At 40.8% G+C, this 25,445-nt stretch overlaps 1 protein-coding gene across 1 annotated transcript; it reads left to right on the plus strand.

The window, feature by feature from the left end:
• The first annotated feature begins 718 nt into the window (after positions 1 to 718).
• ism2b (isthmin 2b) lies at positions 719 to 15,516 on the plus strand. Its single transcript, XM_014984372.2, has 6 exons — positions 719 to 1,431; positions 7,252 to 7,497; positions 9,556 to 9,883; positions 11,349 to 11,486; positions 11,577 to 11,645; positions 13,130 to 15,516. Exons 1-6 carry the CDS (start codon positions 1,321 to 1,323, stop codon positions 13,645 to 13,647), a joined length of 1,410 nt encoding a protein of 469 aa, XP_014839858.2. The 5' UTR covers positions 719 to 1,320; the 3' UTR covers positions 13,648 to 15,516.
• The last annotated feature ends 9,929 nt before the right edge of the window (positions 15,517 to 25,445 follow it).

The raw sequence follows: 25,445 nt of genomic DNA on the forward strand, positions 1-25,445 counted from the left end.
GATATTAGACGTTTTTTTTAACATATCGGTATTGGCCCAAACAATAAAACTGGACCAAACTAATATTTATCTCCATCTTGTTGCTGTCTGTTTCTGGTATTTTTTTTCCCAAAGGTGTTAAAACAGTAGAGAAATATATATGATATAAATATAGTTTATCAGAAATAATAATAATGTTAATATCGGATATCGACCCAAATTTTCATATTGGTGTATTGTTACTCATGACGATGTTGTTTATCCAATAATGTTCTCTAACTAATTTTTGAGTCCTTCATAGTACGTTGAAATTAAATTACATTTATTGATTAGGTAACTTTTGAATGCAATTGGTTACACTGTATTTTATTTAGAGCAGATATTTTATTCAGAGTAAAGTGAATGAAAAATCAAAAACAAATGTACGTCACATTTGGAAAAGAATTTATGTCAATATACTTCACAATTTTGAGATTTTATGATGGTCTGTCACATAAAAGCTAGTAAAACAGATTGAAGTTTATGGTAAAGTGACTTACTATGAAAAGTTGGGTTTATAATGCTATGCAACTGACTTTGCCTGCCTTCAGTCAGTTTTACTGAACAAACTATTGCATTCACCTTGTCAAGCTCCTCAGTGGCCCCACTGCACCCTCTCCACACAGCTGTGAGCAATCCCACCCCCAACTCCCACAGCGTGAAACCTATTAATGCGTGCGTAAAAGAGGCAAGTTTGCCTAAACCGTTTGGCTGGGCTGGACGCGCGCACAAACACGTCGTATAAAACCGTTGGATGAACTTTGGCTTGATAATGGATTAACGAATCAAACAGACAACCAGCGACAGCAACCCTTAACGCCCAGATATCAATGTATTGGAAGAGAACACCCATCCACCCACTGACGAGCAGTGAGTCACAGTTTAAAGCAGCTGAATAAGCGTGCGCCGGTGCGGACGGGGAGATTCGGCGTGGGGTATTACACTCTCTTTTTTCCCCCCGGGTACTTAAAGCCCGCCGCCGCAGCGGTTTTTATGGGGAAGAGAAGCGTGGAGCTCGCGCCGCCGAAAGGACCCACAGCTGCTGCGCGAGCCTTTGGTGTATCCGACATGGACAGTGCGCGGGATGCCGTCGCACGCTGCTGGTGCGCATCTTTATAAAGAGCGACGGTTCGACCGACGAGACTTCAAATCCCCCTCTTTTGTGAGCTAAAGTCAGAGCCAAGCGCTGGACGAGAGTTTGACGACAAGCGTTTCTCCTGAACCAGCCCGCCGCCTCGCCGAGAACAAACCAGAGAAAAGTACTTTTAAAGGAACTTCAAAGGCAACACCGCCGCAGAGAAGATGCGTGGAGAGGTCGCGAGGAGATTTCAGATGCTGCTCGCGCTTTGCTCGATTCTTCTCGTCAGTTTGGGAACGGGGTTTCCAACAAAACGCAAGAGTTTTACTCATAAAGTAAGACACTTTTAGTTAAATCTACAATTCTGTTGCTAAGAACGTTAAACAATAAAAATGGTTTATCTTAATAAAATTTTCACTTAATTCATGCATTTTGGGGTTTTATATCAGCTTCCTGGTTATTTTTATTAGCAGGTAACCTTTCTTAAAGAGATAACATGGGTCGTAGAAAGTTAAAGTAATTATGTTATTCCAGAGCCGGCCCAAAATTATATAGGGCCTTAGACAGAAGTTAAGTTTGATACCTTCCCAACAGGATTGGGTGATATGGACTTAAGTTTTCTTGTAATGCTGTGATGTCTGTGATGCCAGAAGTTATTTAAAATCCTTATCTTTTGGCAAAATATCTGTAACTTCATTGTCAGAGCCCCACAAATGCAAACAGTACTCTACCACCTTTAAAATAATTTGTGTAGTTGATGTTTTAGCTGCACAAAATAAGAGCATTCTTCACCATTTCTAGGATACTAATATTTATTCATTCTCTCATGAAACTAAGGCAGTGGAAAGTGGGGGGATTCAAACAATGACAAACAAATCTTAGGTTTCATTGTTAATAAAAAAAAAATTGTTTTCATCATTATAATTAATCCCATGTAATTAATCACTTATTGCCTCTTCCTACTTCCCAATACGCTACCAATATTGCCTTTACATATGTTTGAAAGATTGTCACAAAATATTTTTTTGTTTCATTTTGAAGAGCATCAAGGTCTTTTGAATGATACCAAAATCATAAGTTAAAAATGTTTCTCCAGTTTTGTATCTAAAATTTGGGAATTTGGGGAAATTTCATGATTGACTTGATATTAAAACATACAATTTGGCACAGTTTCAGTATTTTTTTTTAGATATTTCCATGGTACTTGTGAAGGACTCCTGAAGGAAGTCGGATTGTGTAAAACATGTTAATACAAAAATGATCAGTTGTCGTCCTGTTATTTATAATGGTTACAATAATATTGGCTTTGGGTAAATTTGACCCATAAATGATCACATATGCAATCCACATCTGACTTTTCATGGCGGTCTGAATGGCACATTTCCGATGTTTTCACCAAAAAAAAAAAAACCTTTTTGCCCCACTTCCATACTAACTTGTATAAATATCTAACAGTTTTCAAAGCATCTGTAATCAGAACAGTCATAGCATCAACAATGAAGTGTCCACCACTTCTACTACAACCTTTAGGCATTTTGACATGGATATAGTTTTTTTTCTCAAATTTGAAAAGCATGTACCTAATTGCGCAAGTTGAGTTTTGGTGTTAAAATGAACTAACAAGCGAATAGGCTGATTTAAGCAAAGCTGTCCTGACTTGAGTCCATTTTTTTTTCCAATGTAAAAAAAATGGACGTTAAAGCCTGGAAATGTTGCTCACAGGACGTAAATAAATAAGTATAATTCCGAGTGTGTTTTGCTTTTATAGAAACTCACAGTCTTGACTTGTAGCACTCCAAACTTTTCATGAATGTGGCTCATGAATTACTTCAGTGATCATTTTCGTGCCCTTGGGGGCCCTCTGCTGGTGTGGGGGCCAAAGTGATCTGTTTAGTTTGGCTACGCCTGGGGCCAGCTCTGTATTATTGCAACAAAAAAGCAAATCTTAAATGTGTTTCCAGTAATAATGCTGAATGAGTACTATAAACAACTTACTCCTCTTTAAAATGTTAATCTTTTCCCAATCACTCCAGTAGGATTTGTGTGCAATATAAAAACAACAGCTTTCCTGTGAAATATACGGCATGAGCATGACACGCACAGTTTAAGCGCTGTAATTTATACTCTGGTAATTGATTACATTAATCTATCATGATTTAGTTTTGCAAAAATAATTAGCTGATTTCCACCTTTCGACTCAGATCACATTGCTCTGTTTTTCCTCCAACTCTCTTTCCATGTATAGTAACGTTTGTCATGACCGGGCACACACCCTGCCATCATAAATCCAAACTCTGTGCGTAGCTCGGCACGCCGCGCAGTGTGTGGCGTGTCTATCTAAGGGGAATGTTTGTGTTATGCGCAGACATATTTGGAAATCAAAGTCTGTTGGTGGATGTGTGTGTGCGTGCGTGTGTGTGTCAGGGTTCTGTTGTTGTCTTTGAACTCTCCATCTTGTGTGGCCTCCCATTGATGCCCTGTTGGGACTTTCTCTCTCATCATCTGTCTGATTGATGTAAAAGCATAAAGGGGCAGAGAGAAAACAGAAGGAAGGAAAAGAAGGGAGTCATTAGAGTAAGAAAGAGGAGGAAAAAAAATCTCTGCAGAGTGTGTGACGGTTCATTTATTTCCCCAGAAGTTTGTGGAAGATGACTCCCTACCTGTGCTTGTGACCTGCGGGGTGTAGAAGGCTAAGACAGAGGGGAAGGAGAATGTGGAGGCTAAGATCGGTAGACTAACTAGATGCTTATGTAACCAGAATAAGGCAGGCCTTCAGCATCTCCCTTACTGGGGCTCAGGTCAAGTGTCATTCGTCTGGCTGTTTACGTTGGCTCTTTTTTTGTGTGTTAATGTGGAATTTCCTGTTTTTGGGTTTTGCCCCCATCTCTCTTCAAAGTGGAGAAAGAGGAGGGTTGTGTCGGAGTGGCCTGTTTTCCCCAAATATCAGGACCTGTTTGCTCTGTTCACTCTCTGCCCTCCTTTGCCCCCCCCACCCCCCGTTTCCAAAGCTCCTCCGAGCATGCATTCGCTGTCCTGTTTCTATTTGAAAAAGATGCCGATCAAAGAGCATCCATAGTTTATTGTTCTTCTGTAATGGTTTGGAAACAGCCAAGTGCAGGGGCCTTTGATTTCTGCGCGCGCATAAATCAGGCCTGCCACTCTGCGTGCCTTCCCAGACTCCCCGCCAATCCTACCAGATCTCATCCCTAGCCCTTTACTTCAGTCCCCCCTCCCCACGTTGGCTTCACCCAGCCTTCCAACCTCCTCTTCCCTAACCCAAATGTGTGTCATCATCAGCAGTAGCAACGGCAGTAGCCCTAATTGGGCGTAATCTTTTAAATCGCTTTCAAACGGCGCTCTCTGCTTATCTTCAAGAGAGACTGCAGTCTCCAGGTCAGGACTGGTGTACCCCTATGCATTTTGTGCAGTCTCCCTGTTAAACACGCCGCATGCCATCACCCACAGGGCCTTTGATCAGGGGAGCCCCACTACCAAGTAAGGAGGAGAGGAGGAGAGCAGGATCAGAGAGAACAAGGGGGAGGAAGAAAGGAGGAGGAGAGTGATATACAGGGCGAAGGAATACAAGATCCAGATGTGAAACAAGACGAGATGAGGAGGGTGTGAAAGTATGTGGCCTCTTTCATGGCTCTGGACTTCAAGCTTTTTGTGTTTTCATGGTTGTGTTAGATATATGCGAGTCTTAGGTGAGAACCGTCTTATCCGATATAACAGATATAGCATTGTTGGACAATATTACAGTGTTGGACAACGATTCTTTGTAGGTATTTAAATAAGTCCTGAACATTGGATTGGCATCTTCTTTAAACTTGTTGTCTTTGTTCAGCCCAGAAATAAAATGAATATACTCAAAAGTAAAGCTGTACTGATCAAAAATTTATAACTGATATTTGTAATGATTTCAGCCAATTTCAAACTATAATTATCAGCTTTCTTATAATATGTCTGAGAGAGTAGTGAACTAAAAGCTGGATTTTATTCATTTAAAACAATACTGATAAGGGTGGACATTGCCAACTGCCTTTAGCATCTTATGTTAGCTATTAGCATCATTAGCAATATTAGCTGTGAACAAGAATATCTGTGTGCATTATCCAGAGAACATAGACCCTTAAATCTGAGATTTCCAAAAGACACAGCTTGGCTCTGCTCTGTTCAGAAACCAGCTCAGGGTCAATTTGCTGCTCTACCGATTCAACGAAACGTCTATAAGGAGGGTATGAATTGATGCTCTGTTTAAGACAGCTCCTCTTTGTACCTGAAAAAGTCAGGTACAACACAACCAACTGCCAGACCAACCTAAATAAACACACAAATCGCCTCTGCATATCCTTTAAGAAGTGACTTTTGGGCCTCCTTTTACCTTATTTTGAACATCTACGTCCTACATTTAACCGAAAATGGATAACTTTTAGGATACCTCCCTCTGTAACAACTTCCTCTATGAAGAATGTGGTTAGTGTGATCTAATTTATCTTAAATATTGAGTAGAAAAATATCTGTTTTTTGTTGTTGTGTTCGTTTGCTTGTTTCTGACTTGCAGGTTCCCAATCAGGACATGCAAACAAAAATTGTCCATTTTAAGTCATGAGCCAAAGTTTTCAGTGAATCTCTGACAAAACTATTCAAATCTCAACTCAGCCTGTTTGATCAACTCAAACAACTTTTCACCCATATTTAGATATTCATAGATCTATTTTATTGACCATATGTTTCATGTTTAAAGCAGTGACGTCCTTTCCATGTCTTTCAGCTAATTTCCATTTGTGGCGGGGATATAATATTTTACAATTTGGTCAAAAACTTCAGAATACAACTAAATACCAAAAACCTACACGTAATATCAAGCAACTTCATATCACAGCACATTCAAATGCTTCTTTTCCCATGAGTTTTAGCTAGAAACACACATAACTAGTTGCAACGTTCAATATTTTTTGCAAAATATTGAAGTGAATCTTCATCCTAAAACATGCCATAATGTATTGCTAAAGGATTAATATTTTTGTGCATCATCTGTCATCTGTATTAGTTTAATTAGTCTACTTTTGCTAACCGTTGAGTTGTTCACTTTTAATTTATTGGACTATGAATTGTGCTTGTTTGCAATATTCCCCAATAATGGATTCAGTCTGGGGTTGAAAGGAAAAATGATCCCTAATATCTAACCTGTTTGTCACCATTATTTAAGTCTATTTGAGGAACAAGGCTGAGTTCATCGTTTATCATGTCTGGGCTCAGTTATCTTCTTTGCACGCCTCATGTGTCTTGCACTCTTGAACAGTGGCACGAGATCATTATGGGACAATCACAGGCATTGAAAAGTACATCGTCTTCTGGAGGCTGTAACAACAAATCATCAACTCACTGTTCATGAGTTCAGACAGTTCTCCTCCTCTTCGGCCTTTCAGCTGCCCCTGTTTTACTGGGCATGACCGCAAGCTGGCTCATCTCCAGTCGTAAACAAGGACCAGCGCAGCATACGACACATAAAAGACGAGAATCAGACCAACAGAAATGAGGTGCGGGTGCACATTTTCACCGTTTGCCGTCACTCTTTCTGTCAATTCCTTTTCTGTGACTGTGAGACCCTTCAAGGTCACATACAGTGGGGGGAATAAAAACAGCAGCAGGTTCAGACACCCTCGCATCAGCCCAGGAGTCCCACGCCTCCCAGGCCCTCTAATTAAAGCTAAAAGAGGATCTCGCCGGCACAGGACCCCCTTTGTCCACAGCCTGGATGCCATGACTGTTGTGGGAAAAAAAGGAAGAAAAAAAAAAAAGGAACGAATGCTGGTTGATCACTTGGCTAGTAATTTGGATGCCTCAAGTCTTTTACAAACTGCTGACATTGCAACAAAACGAAGAATAGTAGTTCTTACAAAGAAGTACCACACTGGCTATGTTCCCCAAGGACCAGCCAGTGTGCTGAATTGGTTCTGCAGTAGTTTGCAGAACCAACCAGTAGTTTGCTTATTGCCTGTTGCAATAAGCACTGAATCAATTAATCGCATGAAAAATAAACAAGGTTCTTGATCATTTTCACTTGTAGGGTTGTTTGTTTTTTCTTCTTAATGAAATGTTTTGTGCCTGTGCCAGTCAGTTCAACTATACGTATATTTTGTGTTTTCCATCAGATTCATGGCCATCCAGTTCACACTGGTGGGATCCAGCACGTCTCTGAGGAGCAGCAGAACCTGGTCCAGAGCATTCTGCCTGAGCCACACAGCCACCAGAGGAGGTGGTCTCACCCCCAGCACCGCTCCGTTGGTGTTCTTCCACAGCCTGAGCCCGAGGAGGAGACCAAGCCTTTTATCTTCGACCTAAACAACTTTCCGGACCTCGCCAACGCCGACATTAACTCTCAGAACCCGAACATACAGGCACGTGTGAAGAGGGCAAACACACTTTGAAATGTTAAATTAGTACTTTGCTGAAGCAGCTTGTCTGTCTGTATGATAAATTATTAATGCTGTTAGTCGATAGAAAAACTGAATCAGATTATTCAAATTCGGACATTTTGATTAATCGCGACTAATCACCAATTTTATGAGCTTGAAATGTAAAAATCTACGTTTTTAAAACCTGTTTAAGAAAATTTTTCATTGCCTCAAACCAAACGTCTGAAGATTTTCAGTTCTCCAGGTTTTCATTTTCAGGGACATTTGTTTTAAAAAGTAATTTGCTTCAAACTTAGTTTAGAAATGTTAACTGATTGCGCTCCGACGGAAGGATAATTTGACGGAAGGATAATTCGCTGTCGCAAAAAAACTGCATCCAACCAGGGTTTTATCCAAATGTCCATTGTCATGTTTAATTTTTTTTTTTTTTTGCCACTAGTTGGACAGAGGGAAGAGGGCAAGACATTTGGAAAAGGAACTGTGGACAGGATTCAAACTCGAGATGTCCACATCGATGTCTATAGCTTTGCGGCGCCCGCTGTAACCGCCGTGTTTTTTAAAGCGAAATTTGCCGCTGAGCAAACCAGCCTGACTCCTCGCCAATCTCTTCACACGACATTAATAGTAGCATCTTTAAACTAAAGTTTAAATTAATTGCGTGTTAACGCATTAATGCTGACAGCCCTATAAATTCCTAAAAAGTTTTAAATTAAAAGAAAAAAATGGGTGTTACAGAGAAAAGTTATATGTTAGTGTACTTTTTCTTTAAAGTTTTCTATTGTCTTTTTGCTTCATCCTTCTGTTAAACTTTGAAGGGAGATATCTCTATAATCATGTATCCATTTATCCTCACAATTTAGGATAAACAAAAAGCTTAACATTTTCCAATAAACTTATTCTGTCCAACTCTGGGTAGCTAGGGGTCGTTATGATGTAAAATACGCCGATCAGCTACAGCTAATATAACTTTTCCTCCTGCAGCTTTTCCTCCTGTTCAAGTTGTACTCGCTCCTCCTTTTCAGTGATGATTAAATCTTTTGTGAGTTACCATATAAACACTTAAAACAGCAGGTTGTACAGTTTATATTCAAACAAACACAGCTTCAGGTCTGATGAATGTGCTGAATTTGGCGTTGGGAAATGCAGTTGCATCGAGGATGAGTCATCTTTGGGTAATAAGAGGTGTTTATCCAGAATGAAGCTTCACTACTTCCCTAAGAGAGTTGTTTGATCTACTGAATGCTCATGCCCACTGATTGACTTTAAATCTATGGAAAGATTCAGTCATAAGATTAGTCACCTAATGATTTGATAGGAGTGGGTTTCGGACGACAGCTTGCCAGTTATGTGATGCTTTAAACGTGCATAAATACTTTACTGAAAGTTTGTAAATGTTCATAAATTCAAAATCAGACTTGCAGGAATAATTAAACTTTTTAGAGATACGTAGAGAAATCAGCTGTTGCCTAGAATTGGAAAATGTTCATGTTCATTGGCCGATGAAAATCCAGCCAGACACTCCAGAATCAGATCTTTTTTCTTATTAGTGAGCTTACCATACATGTGACACTGAAAACAACCCTCTTCAGTGTTGAAGTTGTTACTGATTTTCATTATGTTTAAAATGCAGTTCAAACTGTATAATCCAAGACATGTTGATGTAAATTTGCTGTTAAATGAGAGAAAGAGACGTATCAGATAAAAGAATGAACTACAACAATGTTTTTATTGTATCATTTTGAACTTGAAATACCTGTGTGACATGAAACACAATGGATTTTGAAAGTCTGGCAGCTTTCTAGAGTGAACTTAAAGATCCGACCCCTTTAGGGAATACAGACAGAGACTACTAGTGACCCATGCTGAGTCATCTGTACTAATTACCAAAACTAAATCGTCTCAAGTTGTGGCATTATCAACGGGTGAAATCTTTGGGAAAAAAAAGTCTGGAAATTGGCCTGAAATCAGTTTCACCAAAGCTTTTCCTGTCTTGGTTTGGAAGCATGTCGTTAACACAGCCTCTCCAATTGTTCCACTCAGGTAACCATAGAAGTTGTTGACGACCCTCAGATGGAAGTAGAGATGGACCTGGCCAATGAAAAAGACTGGCTGCCTTCCTCCTCCTCCTCCCCGTCATCCACAGTGGATTGGATCGGAGGCAAGAAGCTCTTCTGGCCCCTCTTCTGGAGCTACACCGATTCCAGCGAGGAAAGCAACAGCCGGTCGGGCGCAGAAGACACTGGCGAGGAAGAGGGGGAAGACGATTACGCTCTAGATTATGGAAGCGAAGAGCCCCTTCCCAGCGGAGTGGGGGGAGACTGGGACACTCGCTGGAATGAGGGTTGGGATCCCATGGAAAGCTACTATGGTAAGATTCACATCTACTAACAATGCCACAAAAAAAAAAAAAGAAAAGAAAAAATAAAGTACACAGCTTAAAGCAAAACAAGCATGGTGGAGTGATAAGATCAGAATGAACGGACAAGAATCACTTATTTAGGGCTTTCCGCTGTCAGATCGAGCCGAACGATGCCAGCATACTAGGAAGCACGAGCACTCGACCGTGAGGACATTTGCGGTCCGCGGCCACTTTGAAGTCGACACTGTCGTGCCGGTCTCAGAGGCCCGCCGTTTGAAGATGCCTTCCGATGGGCTCGCTAATAACAGCGTGAGGCCGTCACTGTTCTCTGGGACAAAACATCCCTCTGCTTGTGGACAATTAGAGGGCAGATTGGGAACAGAGAATGGCAGAGACCATTTGGCCGGCTCTTTCATCCCTCCCCGGGACCCTTTGGGCCCCCTCCCTTCACTTCTGCCTAACCTCCCCCCACCCCGTTTTACGCCCTCACTATCCTGTGCGGCGCAGCCTTTTAGGCGAGTTCAAGAATTTGGGAGGCTGTAAGGGCACCACATAACTTGTTTTGTGTCTCAGCTTTCACAGACAATGTACTCGGGGATAAAAATAGTAAAAAAAAAAAAAAGAGAGAGAGAGACAAAGAATCGCGAGGTGTGCGCTGTTGGAGTTGGAAAAGGAAGTGAATCCCAAATGCAGAGCCCCAATCGGATTGGTATTTAGGCAGTTTGGAGGGCTGTTTGAAGCTGTCCTCAGATTGATCCAAATATTTTATGGTTGAAGAAACTTCTGCAGTGAACGTACCATCTCTTCGCGAGTGAGTTAAATCATTATGCATATTTTAATCTCTTTCGATGTTGCGTATACAGGAGAGAATCAGTAAGGGGCAACAATGCAGCTTAAATGGTCACATCTAACGACTTTGCGGACATAAATTAAGGGTGCCAACCTTAGCTCGTTCTGTAATTACAACCTCCCTGAGACCTCATGCCCCTATGGCCACATGGAGAGGTGGCGTTGCCCACAAAGTCAAATTGGGTGCCTGCTACACCCAGGCTGGTATTTCTGCACCCACCTCGCCTTTAATCAAGAATGACTTGTTTTCAGTGTTATTAACACCACAAGGAAATATGGTGCGGAGGCGGACAGCCACAGCACAACCTCTCTCCCTCTAATTTCACTCAAGCCTGCTTAAAAAGAGCAACGGATTGCATGGGAAAGGTTAAACCAGGAGAAAATTGTCATGTGTATAGCCTAAGACGTTTAGGAAACTTTGAAAGCTTGTTCTGGATTAGAGCGTTCGAGTACACAGATTCCTGTCAAAACAAAACTTCTGTTTTGTTTTTTTTTTTTTGCTCTGCTTTTACACTGATCTAATCACAGAGTGTATAGCTGGCTTTGATCTCCACGAAGTAAATCACAAGCGCTTATGCTGGGTTTGGAGTGCGTGGTGATTTTGGATTTGTTTTCTCTCCCACAGAGAAGGAGACAGATGAATGGACTCCTTGGTCTCCATGCTCGGTGACATGTGGACACGGTGAAAGAAAGAGGACTAAATCCTGTGGCTACTCCTGCACACTGACTGAAGCTTCAAAGTGCGACCTGGAGCCTTGCCCTGGTAGCGTTTTACGTCTAGCTTCGTTTTAAAGAATTTTCTTTAGTCTGATTTCTAATCTAATTTCACCCGTTTTTTTTTTTGTCCTCGTAGGTGACGTCAACGCTGTGGTGGAACCATTCCCTTTTGAGATGGAGAACGGCACCGAACCGTTTGGAACAGGTGGGCTCTTTCTAGGAAAAACTGGAAGAAAATCTGTTAGAAACTGTAAAATACATAAGGCTAGAGTGGAGGTTTACTTTCGAGTAGGGCAGCAACTCAAAACACACAGTAGAGTTGGGCGGATCAATCCAAAAAAACTGATCATAATGACAAGTCAAGATTTAATTTTGATTTGCTCTCTAATTAAAATTTGTTGCACTGTATTTAGGAAAAATGCACAGAAATCATGCTAATTTGGCATTAAAGTATTTTGTAGCTACCTGTAAACTTTGTCAAAATAATGTTTGAACAAGTTGATTCAAAGGAGAAACTACTACAATCAGAAGTTGAATTATATATGTATGTATTGATATCAGCAATACTGGTATTTAGCTGGTACGGGTTCGATGCCAAAAAATGCTCTATCACACACCTCTAACATGCAGCCAAAGCTACAATGGGTCAGATCAAGTCACACTGTTTGGTTAGAATGATGAAATCCATGGAGATTCTGTGATAGAACTTGAAAATTGATGCTCAAAGGCCGAGTCTGGGTATTCTTAAAAAGTCTGAAATTTGTGTATCTAAAATTAAGGCCTTAAAATGTCTTTAATTCATTTTTTTTTTTAAATCAAGTGGCCTCAAATATGTTAATCAAAGGTCTTACATTTTTGTTGCAGCAGAACTATTTAACATTGTGTAGTCTGTCTGTTTTAAAAATGTTTTCACACAGAACATTTCTGTCGTTTGTGACTTTGAGGGTTTGCGTTCGAGGCTACCTGTAAACAATATACCACAGCTAGCTAGCTACGATTTTCTGTCACTGGTAAGTATAAATTTATTGCCAGTCGGCTGGATGACATTCGTCTTTGCCATTGACTCACTTCTGTTGCCAACTCCATACCAAGCTAGGTGCTTTATGTGTAAAAAAGCACGGCGTTGTGGGGGTTTAGACCGTAGGTGATTTTCTTACGGTTCTTGAATTTCATTCATTATGGTCTTAAAAAGTTTTTAACAAGTCTTAAATTCCAGAAATCCTATCATAGATTCTGTCCATATAATCTGACAGAAAAATGGGAAAATGCACAGAAATCAAAATAATCTTTAGGTTATTTTGCAAAGAGAGACAGCCAAGAAAAACTGGTAGAGACTTACCCTAAAAGACTTGAAGCTGTAGAGTTAGAAGGTCAGTTATCACTTAACTTTTGCTGCACAATTATCCAGTACTTCATGTTGGTCTACTACCAAAAACCCCAATAACATTACTCAGAAGTTTGTGAAAAAGCATTGGGATTGTTAGGTAGTGAGTCACAATGCTACGTAGCTGATATATTTTCCCTTGAGAAAGCAGATTGTTCTTGTTCTGAACTATAATATAAACATTTAGGAAAGCCTCCCATAAGATTTCAGCTTGGCTCCATTCTGGCACCTGTTCATCCTATCAGCAGAGCTCCTGTAAACTACTAAAGACACAGCTTTGCTTCCTCTTTCCTCTTTTGCAACAGATGTGGACAGCTGTGAGAAGTGGCTGAACTGCAAGAGTGACTTTCTCCAGAGGTATCTACATCAGGTCTTGTCCGAGCTGCCCAGCTGCCCCTGCTCGTACCCATCCGAAGCGGCGTACACCGTGGTGAGCCTCTACGACGAGACCCGAGGGCGGCCTTTCCGCTGGCGCGACGCCAGTGGCCCAAAGGAGCGGCTGGACATCTACAAGCCCTCGGCGCGCAGCTGCATTCGCTCAGCGCTTTCCAGCGACTCGTCCACTCTGGCGGCGCAGCACTGCTGCTACAGCGACCGCGGGCGCCTGATCACGCGAGGGAAGGGCGCGGGCACGCCAAACCTCATCAGCACCGAGTTCTCACAGGAGCTGCACTTCAAGGTGGACGTCCTGCCTTGGATCCTGTGCAAAGGAGACTGGAGTCGCTTCCATGTGGTGCGGCCGCCGAACAACGGACTGAGTTGCCCAGAAAACCCCCATGAAGACGTGTTTATGAATGAACTTGAAGAGGCCAGAGAGTACTGAGTTACAACAGCCAAAACAACTACAGTCCTAATTTATGATGAAACAGCCTCTGCTAAATAATAAATATTACCTTAAAGCCACATATGAGCTATTAATCATGCAAAACCCTCAAAGAACATTTTCATTTGTGATTGTGAGCTTTGATGAGGTTTGTGCCCACAGCATCATTGTCCTACATCCAGGCTCGGCCAACTGATTTACATGAAAGGATGAGGGGGGGGGAAAATGGTTGGTTGTCATCTTCTCACACATTTGGTATTGTATCAATTTCTTTCTTTCTAAAGTTCATTCCCTCTGAGGCTTGTTTTCTTGTGTCCTGTAGTTATTGTCTAATATTGGATGATAACATATGGCCTAAATCCTATATTGCTTCGTAAAAGTTTAAATGTTATGTTAATAAAGTGGTCCTTTTCAAGATACAAACAAAGGCATAGTTAGCTAATCAACATCTCAATGCTGCTACAACGTAAAAACCCTCAGGCTTTACGAGGATTTTAACTAATGGACATGCAGATCCAAAAGACAACACATGCATTCGGTGCTTTTTTTTTCTTTCGTCCATCACAACTGCAAACTATATAAAGGAATATGGATCTGAATGAGTGATTCAATAGGCAAAGTGACTTTTCACAGTCAATTGTCCTTGTAAGACTTGTTAGAGAGTATTACGAGAGTAGCCTTTAGACGGAAATGATCCAGAAAAATACCATTCCATTTCAAACGTTTTGTGGCGCTGACTCGATTTCAGCCGTTTCCTTTCACGACCAGGAAAAATACATAATCCGGGTGCCAAAGAGATACAAATCAGACTGTTGGTGCCAGTGTAAATCCAGCCTCAACATCTCTACCGTGCAGATGTAGACGAGGAGCAAGTTGGGCAATGGTTAGATTGTGCATGTAGGTGTGTCTCTACAATGTTCTCAGGGGGTGCGGGGGGGACTAACTGATCATGCCAAACGAAATCGGTTCATTTACCTCATCAACAGGACACTCTCTGGATCTTGTACAGAAGGTCGATGTGTAATCCAGATAGAAAGCGATGAACTGATGATGCTTTTTCAGAAGGCATTTGGATCCTTTACGTTTGGTTAATTCTTTCAAGCTGCTCGATTGAACCGGATTGGATAGAAAAGACATTCCTTCCTAAATAAAGTCATGAAGTCAGCGACACAGGATATTGGCATCGGCGACAGGAATAAGTTGGTACGACCAAATATTTCAGGCTTTAGCCATTATGTATGGTGCATGATATTAAAAAAAAAAAGTTTTTACCTGTGGCCAAACATGTTTCAGCTTTGTGATGGACACACATAAAACGTGACTGCTGGACTTGTCCTTTCTATCCAATCTTATTCCACGGATATTCGCAACAAACCTCTTTTCAGGAATTCTGCCTCCACACGCAAACAGGCATTTGTACTTTGAAATAGCCAAGGCACTTTATTTTATTTTACTTTGTTTTTTTGCCATTCATTAACAATTTTGTTATCGTGAAGGTAAGCTCAACCGAAATGCTGCGTTATTTCATGAAGTTTCATAACATGTAAGAAGTGTTGATATATAAAAGGAAAAAAGCATGATCTTTTTGTGATTTCTGGGTCTAGTATGGTGTTGTACAGTATTTATTTGTCTGTTCTGTTTTGTTTTTACGTTTGCTGAAGCTTTGAACTGCCTCTACACTCAGCATGGTGCACTAATTGAATTGAACAAATGAAGGCACCCGGTTACAAGGGAAGCATTTTTGCCTCATATCACTTTAAACAGCAAACAGTGTGTCTGTGTTTCAGTTTTTATGTTGGACTGCTCTATGAATATGTTGTTGCAATTATACTGAAGAAATATATAAATATATATATATATATATATATATATATATATATAAATATATATATAAAGAGTTTGCATTCATCATCTGACATCTTAATGTGTTTTCTTTTACCACACCTTAGACAAAGGTGGTTTCAAATCACCTTTAGTTTGCTGAGTCGAATTTTCCAAGACAATTTCCTAACACATGTGAGACAGAAGCCACCATAAAACAGAGTGTTACTATTGTAAAACAAAGACAGAGATTTATGTTTAAAACTGTTTCAGTGTCTTATGTTAGCAATTAGCTTCATTAGCTAAATGTGAACAGTAGTCTTTGAGTGTTTTGCCCAGATAATGCAGAGCTAGACTAGAAATCAGCTTTTGAATGTTCAATAAAAAAAAAATAACCCCAGACATTTAAAGCTCAAAAGAATAAAACAGTCAGCTCCTCCTGAATCCTGCTCCAGATTAATTCTCCTCCTATGCTAGTTCAACAAAACGTCCTCAAGTCAGAATTGATGTCCCGCGGCAGACATAAACTTTCGTAAGTTGAAAAAGTTGTGTGGGAAACCGGGCCAAACCGCAAAAGCAAAATGACCAGTACCAGCCAAAATCTATTTTCCATCGTAGTAGCCTGACAAAAAAGCCAACGGGCCGAATAGAAAATAATATTTTCAGTAGCTTCTTACAACTTTTGTCATGCTTCTGACTTAAACACCTGAGTGACACTGAAAATCACTAGCTTTGCATCTTCTTCCCATTGCAAAAAGAGTGTTGTGGTTAGCACAACCTGGCACATACGGTTCATTCACTGATCAGAAAAATAATTATATTTTTGAGTTTCTGCCTTGGCAGTTAGCAGTCAGACCTTATCAAGCTGGAAATCCATTGATTCTGATTTAGTCACCCCTGTAATACTGAAAATTGTAAACTTTGGATTTAACAGCTTCGACACTGAAGAGTGTTGTGACGTGACTTTTAAGTTTTCAACCTGTTGGCCACCAGCCGTGGCCAGTAATGCCAAATATCTTCCCACAGTAGCAACTTCGTCATTGAAGAGTGTTGCATTCTGCATGATCTGGCACATGTAATCCATTCACTGATCAGTAAAACACTGGATTTTTTTAGTTTTGAGTTGCCAGACCAACAATTTTCTTGTCTAAAAAAACACCAACAGATTAGTCACAGTTTAATCCTGATAAGAAAATAAGTGTATGCTCATTTTAAAATTGTTTGTTCCATTGAGTGTGATTTAATGAGAAACTACAATGTAGGAAGCCAAAGAAAGGTCCATGTTTCATGTTGCTCGGTCTATCTGCTGCACAGAACTGTTGGAAACTGGAAAGCTCTGCAATCTGTAAAACAAAAAACAAACAAAAAAAACAGTTAGTGGTTTTGTGAGTTAATGCCCACTCTGATGAGGAGTAATCAGAATGAGCCTGTAATCTTTTCCTGTCAAAGCTACGTTTTCCACATGCAACAGATCCTGGAAATAACAGGAGCCGGCTACATGTTGCATCCCTCTGCAAACTCACAGACTTAGAATGCAATCGCTAATTTCATCCGAGCTACGGGTATTTCCCCTGCAGGTTTATTTGATGTGTTCGAGTCATCTGTCATGCTCATTCTCTACTCAAAACAACCACCCACAGCCTTGCATTCACTCATCTTCTGGTGGTTTATGAAAGCGACAAATTTTCAAATGTGATGAGAGGAAATCATGGCCGATGCTGGAACGCTCAATTGAACATGTCGGCCAAAATTCAGCTGTTCTTTGTAAAAGCTCTTAAGCCCCTTTATGCCTTAACTTACAGCCAGCATCCATGTGGTTTCTAGGCTGATCTATGCCGGCCACAACATTGTCTGAGGCTATAGTCTTTCTAGAGGATTAAATAACCTTGAGATTAGAAGATGAAAGGTCAGAGTAATGCAAATCCATAGGCTTAGGCAATGCAAACGGTACTCTCAAATGCTCTGCTTTCGGTTGGTCATGACATCCGTACTTCTCTTATTGTTCCCTTTGACCCGTGATTAGAGGTACACACACTGACTATAAAAACAAGTCACAAGCAACAAAGACTATGAGTAGTACCTGTCCCCACTGCAGTTTTTGCTTTGAAATGAACAACAACAAGCATAACTCCGTCCCCCCATGTGGTTCTGACGTTGACTACAAATGGGTAGTGAGTGAAGGAGAGCCAGACAGATGCTGACCACATTGCTGCCACAGAATAACAGATAAATAACCACAGATGTTTAGACGGAGGAGAAAGTCAGAGCAGGGAAAAAGCGAGGAGAGGGAGAAAATAGGGAGGCGAACGAGGGACATGAAAGAAGAAGGGGGTGGTTTGGAAACACTGTGGCTAAGAGATGTTATCTGACACACTGAATGAAGCGGGAGAGATTTTCTTTTTTTTTTTTTTTTACGGATAGATGCGTTTTTAAAAAAGCGAGGCGAGGTTTTATTTTTTTATTTTCCTGCAGCTTGTGAAGAGGGCATGAGCATCACTTGCCGGAGAACGCTATGATTACACAGAAGTTTAAAATTGTTCAGTTGGAATGAGTTTAACTAAATAAGAAATGAAAAAAAAAAAAAAAAAGGCTGAACGATGAGTCAAAATTTCTAATGTGGGGCTCTGCTGCTCATTTCAGACAGTTAAATGATTCACCTCTTTAGCTGAGCGCTGGTGGCTACAGCCCGGTGCCAGCCAATGGTGGTTACAGATATGTTTACTTTTGTAGGCTGGCAGGAACACGATATTTCCTCTGGGTGCACTACGGCTGCCTGACCCTGCTCACAGCGTGGCCCTCGTCGTGCCTCCCCGCTCCTGTTGCACACTGCAGCGACCCCAACCCCCAACGGCGAGCGCTCGCATGACGCCGCACAAACATTGACCTGCAGAGGATTTTTTTTTTTTTTTTTTTTTTTGAAATCATGGAAAGCACACACGCTCGCACACCCACACACACCATAAGAATGTCTACAAATTCATATGTGCGTTTTAGCAGCTCCATCTACATGGGAATGCCAAAGGGCTTTAGGATTTTAATGGATTATCTCCAGCTTGAATTATCCCATTCCTTAACCCACTTGACACAGAGGAGCTCCTTGTTCTGGAATGATCAGCAGCACTAATCTTAAAAATGCAGCTTCTGTTCAGGAGACCGCCAGAAAGGAAGAAGCTTCGCAATATCTGTAGCTTTTAAGGAGGTTCTTTTTTTTTCTTTCTTTCTTTTTTGACATACTTGACAAATGTCCAATGATAGTAAAATCATTGTAGGAAGATTTTAAAATGCATCTTACATTCAGAAATAGTCAAGTAAGGAGATTCGTATCATTCGTTTATTTCTTCTTAAATATCCCCAGTTGTATGTAAACTGCATTTATAGGTTGAGCAAAGATATGTGGTCCAAAATGACGACAAACCCACAGAGTAGGGTTTGATGGAGACTTCCTCCAGAATTTGGGACTGGAGGTGCCGGAATTGCTAAACTCAACTCTGTTGAACTCTTGCCTCCGATAATTTCAAGCCTTGTTCTTCCAATGAAGGTGATGCCACCCCATACCATAGCACTGCCTCCACCAAAACTGCTTTGGAGGCAAATCTGGAAAACTTCTCATGAACACCATCCATATACTCCACTCGGCTCCTCAAATGCCTTTTCCTTACATGTGTGTGTCACCTTATGGGGGTAAATAAGCAAAACAGCAAAGAATAATTCATGGCATAAAAGCACTATCGTTTAATTAGCAAAATATAAATTATCAATGAAGCACACATTTCCTGACTTTTTGTGGTAGGCTTTTTCATTTTGGATCATATAAAGGAGGTAAGCAGACAGGATGTTCTGTCAACCTTAATGTGATTATTTTACACTTTACAAAACTTAGAAATTTTGAAAATCAATGTACAGTGGACCCTGGTCTAGTCTTGGTTCAGTATTTGAAGATTTTTTTCGTAGAGAATATCGAAAATATTGGAAAGAAAACTCAGTTTGGGACGCTGATATGCTTAGTCCATGAAATACTATGCAACTTGGCTCACTATTGGCTGGCATTTGTAAAGCAGCCAATCGAGGAGCACCCTTCGTTTTCCTTCGCGCTGATTGGCTGTATCCCCAAATTGGCGATAAAAAAGACCGACCGTGGATGCTAGCTTTTGCGAGACGGTTTCAGCTGTGAGTATTGATGGACATTGAGACATATTTGATGTTTGAACTATTAAAATAGGCAGTTATGGGCATTTTTTTTTTTGAGGGGGTCCGAAACATTAGTGGATCTTAGCCATTCTGTGGAGGCGGTGGTCCCTAATCCAGACACATACGGTGGATCCAGTACCCTACGAACTGACCTATCCTCTTTGAGCCGTTTTCCCTTTTGTCACATCATAATAACCACAAACGTAAATATATTTCATTGGGACTTTATGTAACAGACCAAAAGAGTAGAAGTCAAAAGAACCAAGTCTCCTGCATTCTACCACTAAATCCAGTGAAACCATTGGAGATATCATTTAGTTAGCCACATAATTCAATTTCCTCTTGGTTTAAATCCGACTGTTTCATTGAGGGCCACAAAGAGAGAATTAGTGAACAAACAACATCAAGAAGACCAAGAAACATGGCAGACATGCCAGGGAGAAAGTTGTGGAGACTTTTGAAACCGCGCTAGGTTACGAAATAATACCCCGCGCTTTGAAAATGTTTGTTGTTCTATCCAGAGGTGTTAGCTGGTTGGAGTTCATTACAGAGCAATCCTGGAAGAAAACCTATGGGCTCTTTGCACCTAAGGCGTTGACGTCACATCTCCAGGAGCTAATGCGGCTCACTTTTTTCCGCTTTGAATTACCATGACTGGTAGAAAAGACTAAGTCGTATTTCAGATGCAAAAAAACAATACTATTAACATTGTTGTCTTCCTAATATAATGGGCTTTTAAGTTTTCGTTAATTTCCAAGCGATCCTGAATTAAGAAGTTGGCTTGTAAATACGCCGCACAGCAAAGTTTGCAGCCTTCACTTCAGTCCGGACCAGCCTAAAACTACCGGGGATACGGATGGTAAATAAAGGAGCCTCCTGAGTTATTTCCATGGAATCACTTCTATATTCAGCCTGAAAGAGTTTATGGGAACGAGAGAGCAGACCAGAGCCAGACAGCCGAGCAATTGATCCGCTTGTACATACTGCTGTAAACACCGTCCTGAGCTCTTCACAAGAAACATGCAAAGGTAATAAAACGAAATAACACAGAGACATGAAGCAACACGGTCATATTTTTCTAAAAGCAGCAACTTTGAACCTGAACAGCTGAACCAGATCTCTGACACCAGAGCTGCGCTACTGTCAAGCTATGAGGCTTGTTGAGCTCCGTCAGGCTTCGGAAGTAAAAAGACCAAACCGTAACTTCCCCGTTAGTCTGTGACACTAACGACAATAAACACACATAATATACTTGAAAATTAGATAAATACATTGTCTGTTAGAATGTTTAGATACTTAAATAGCACATTTTACAAGAACAATGTCCGAGAATATTGCCTACTAGCATAAGCTAACGTTAATGTTAGCCACAAAGTTTAAGTAAAACTCACCTTCGTGTCAGTGAATGCATAACGAGGCGAACATCTTAAAACCTTTCTCCAGCTGACTTGTTGGGGCTTCGGATCGATGTACAAACCTTGGCCAAGCACTGAAAGCACCTATTGTAAAAGGCCATTTTCAATAGATCGGAAACAATCGAGCCGCTTTACCCCGAACGCGGAAGCTGAGGTGCAAAGAGCCCATTAGAGGCTTGTTAGAGGTTTTCCCTCCTTCTAGCCAGACAACAATCATCCAGCCAGAGCTGCATGGAACGGTCAAAGTCAAACTACGCTAACGTGTTAGAATGGTCAAGTCAAAGTCTAGAGCTAAATTCAATCAAGAACGTGTGGCTTTGGGTGGCAGTTGCCCCTGTTGCCACCCCAGCTAGCGACAATGAATTCAATAAATAGCATGAAACTCTTTTTCCGACAACATTGAATGCAACACAATGTAACCTGACACCCACTGCTAAGTAGCGGGAAGTGTGACAGAAGGACAGAGCGCCAGCAGCATTGATATATATTACTGGACTGGACATTACCTGATTTATCGTAAGTCACACATGCGCCATTGCTGTCCATTGAGTCAGGAATATCGGTGGTCAGGAAAATTCTACAATCACGCAAAGAATCAGAACAACGGACGCAATGTTTAGCAGTTAATTCAACCATAGATAATGGTAATAAGGGCTTCAGATTTCACAGGTGAGGAAAACGTTTTAATTTAAAGAAAACATTGAACAAGTGAGCAGTGGGTCAGTTATACTAGCCTAACTGTTGCTGGCCTGGTATTGACTAGCCTTAGCATGTGCTGCGCAGTTCGGTGTGTTTTAGTTCCGTTAGCACTAAACAACCCACCCACCACGTCATCAGTAGAGCAGCTGTTTAAATCAGCTAATCAGGCGAAAACTTATTAATAATCACAATATAGACATTAAGCCTGACAACATAATGTAACAGACTGGATGTTCTGTTTTAGTGTTTTCGGTACTTTTTTGTGTGGGAAATGTTTGCTTTTTGGTGTTGATTCCCCTGATCGGTAATCTCTGCTCTATCTGCTCGTTGAGCTGATGTATGTTGGTTGCCATGGCAACGGGTCGTGTGTAATATCGACATACAGAGCGAGAAAAGGCAGAATAGAATAGAAGTTGTTGGAGCTATTTTTTCTTTATCCATTTGAATTTTATTACTTTATTCTTAAATGTCTATTTTTTGTATTATTTACAGAGTTTATTTGTAGGTTGATAATTGTTGATTTTTTTTATTTTTTGTTTTATTATTTTTCTTATTTATTTTCTAAATTTAGACAGGAAGTAATGTGGGTCAGTCCACTTTCTATAAGTGCAGGGGCCTGGTGAAGGACCAGCAGGCATTTGGGTTTGGGGCTGATGGTTTTAACCAGAGCAAGAGAGGTAGCATGAGAACAAATGAAAGTTTGATCTCTGTAATTGTTTGGTGAAAGAGGAAAATAAATCACCAAGAACATTCAATAAGTTGGACATTGAACCTTCTTTTGCCTGTGTCGAGAAACATGAACCCAGTGCTTTAGTAGTGGCTTGGTGGAACTTTTATTGGATGTTTGGCTTGGCAAACAATCAGAAGTGGTTCTGTGACTAGAAATAGAAATTCGCCCCTTCTTGCATCTTGACAGAACTAACAGAAACTAAACTGTTTATAGATTTGTATCATGGAGAATTTATCAAGCATCAGTTTTCTAATCTTTATTTTAAGTTGTATTTAGGGCTGTTGTAAACGAATATTTTAGTAATCGAGTAATCTATCGATTATTCTTACGATTAATCGAGTAATCGGATAAAAAAAATTATAAAATGAAATATTGGTAAATCTGGCATAATACCGGTGTTACTATCAGATATCAATATCAGTCCAATTTTTCATATTTGAGCATCCCTAACAGTTGCTTTTTTGTAGTTTAGAAAACTAACCTGTAACAATAATAGCTCACTTTCTAAGTTAACCAAAAGAAAAGTTATAGAAAAATCTGAAATTATATTGAATTTAATAAAGAGGCAGGCTCACAAATATGCTTATAAAAATGTCTACAATCCAGCTTTTAGTTTATGTATTCATCTTCAGTGAGTTTAATAGATTAATTAAACTCACCTTGCCACCTAACCTGTCACGCTTTGGGTTTGAAAATACTGGAAATGCCGCCTGGAGTGGGAGGAGAGGGCGAATGAACGAACGTAAGATGGGGTGGAGGGGAGGAAATAGACCAGCGGACTGACGAACCGTTAGACCGGGGGACGAACACGGGGGGAAGCAATACGAACACGGGGGGAAGCAATACGGGATATTTACGACACCTTCACTGGTCACTCAGAAACTCATCTACCAGCCATGTACGATGCGCTCCGCCACCCGTTTCTTCAGACCGGGATATGAAATTTATTGTGCGGTTCGTCGGTAAAGCTACATTTACACGGTAAACATCAGCTACTCAACCGCCCGCCCTGTTCAGGCTATCCGCTCACCTCAGCGCTCTTCCCGCCGTTCGCTTTCAACCAGCAGCCACGGAGGAGAAATGCTGCCGTACTCCAGGCATTCCCCAGTCATTTTAAGGATGCTTATCGGTTCCCCAAAAACGATAAAAAGTCGGGCATTATCATCAATCAATAAAATCCCCACGGGCCAATCTTGAAGATTGGACTTTATGCCGCTGAGACTTAGCTTTTGTCAACAACTTAGAGGCGGAAGTGAGAGCTCCGCGCAACGCAAATGAAGTCCCGGCCGGAACACGGTGCGCTAACTAATAAAACATAAATTAACGAAGCTTCGAGGCAGGTAAATTTTCCTCGAGGAATTTTAGTAATCGAGGTACTCGAATCATTCGAGGAATCGTTTCAGCCCTAGTTGTATTTAATAGGTATATCTAATAACAAATAATGGCGCTACTAATATTTTTGTGACAGATTTCTCCTTGTCCTGTATTGGGATAAAATGGTTTTCTGGACACAATGAATCACATAGCGACCAATAGGCGCTGTCCAGTCCAGTAATACATATCAATTAGCAGGAGTATGAAAGACGTAAAAATAATTAACTATACTACATTAAGAAATTGCTTTTAAACCTCGGTGCTACATGAAGCTCATTTTGAAACAATGCAAGTTAAAAACAATATTTCTGCCACCCCTGAAAAAATCCCTGCCCCCCTCTTGCCACCCCATGAATATTTTTCTAGATTCGCCCCTGCAGACACACTACTTCCAATCTGACTGGGGTTCAGCTGTTTTCTATTGAAGAATGGGCAGCAAGTTTAGTGTCTAAATGTGCAAAAGCTGTTGGAGACATAGAACAAACGATTTGCAGCTGTAACGGCAGTGAAAGGTGGTTCTACAAAGCATTGAAGGCATTTTTATTTGCAAAAACGTGTAAATCGTGTATCACTCTTCTCAGTATTTCCTGATTCTATACTACTTTGGGTTAGCATATCACCTGAAATGTCGATGAAAGGCATTGAGGGATTGGTACACACATGTAAATTTGGGGAGTATTTCGACAATCGCAAGATTCTGAGGAGCATGTGCATATGTGAGCTACAGTTAGCAAAGTAGCTTGTTCAGAAATCTTTACCGGTGGACTCTCAACCAAACCAATTGGTCTCCAAGCCTTACCAGTGAAAGGTTGTGTCTAAACTTGTCAGAGTGGTTTATATGTGCCTCATCCTCTGTTGATTTGTTGTAACTGAAGCGACAACTGATGACTTTCTTGTACTTTTAGAACATTTGGATTTATTTTTTTTTGTTGTTGTTTATTATTGTCCAAACTCCCCATCTCAAGCCGTGGCAGGTTTTCTTTTTTTTTGAAGAAGAAGAAGACCAACACTGAGTATGATAACCCTAACACTCGACACTGAACATCAATATCCACAGAGAAGTCTGAATAACTTGCATTCTTTGGATGAACCAGACTCTACAAACTTTTGTTTGTTTACTCATGTCCAGAGGGAGTCTTAATTTTCTCCCAACTAGCACTCTCTGTTGATAATATAATCAAAAGAAAGGCCAACACAATACATTTGGACGTGAGGGGGGGGTGGGTTGCCTGCATTCAGTTCTGCGGCGGCAGCCAGCCAGTCATAACAACATCAAACAGCCCCCGTAGCCTGCAGTGCTTACACGGAGCCAAGACCCTGGACCAGAAATATGATTGCTCCATCTTTTTAAGATAAGAATGCAGACAAGCTTAAAAGTTATTGCGGACAATATGTCCAGGTATGAGACGGCCATAAAAGTTGAAGAGGCTGTATCGGGCTGAACAAAATTGGAATAAAGCGGTGGTTAAGATCAAGGCAGGAATCTTGATATCTTGTCTTAGATCAATATGAATAATCCTCTTGTTTTGAAAGGAAATGGAGGGAACGAATGCCTCATCGCAACACACAGG

This window comes from Poecilia mexicana, unplaced genomic scaffold (genome assembly GCF_051168715.1).
Source record: "Poecilia mexicana isolate PSO_F unplaced genomic scaffold, ASM5116871v1 scaffold_21, whole genome shotgun sequence".
Taxonomy (NCBI): domain Eukaryota; kingdom Metazoa; phylum Chordata; class Actinopteri; order Cyprinodontiformes; family Poeciliidae; genus Poecilia; species Poecilia mexicana.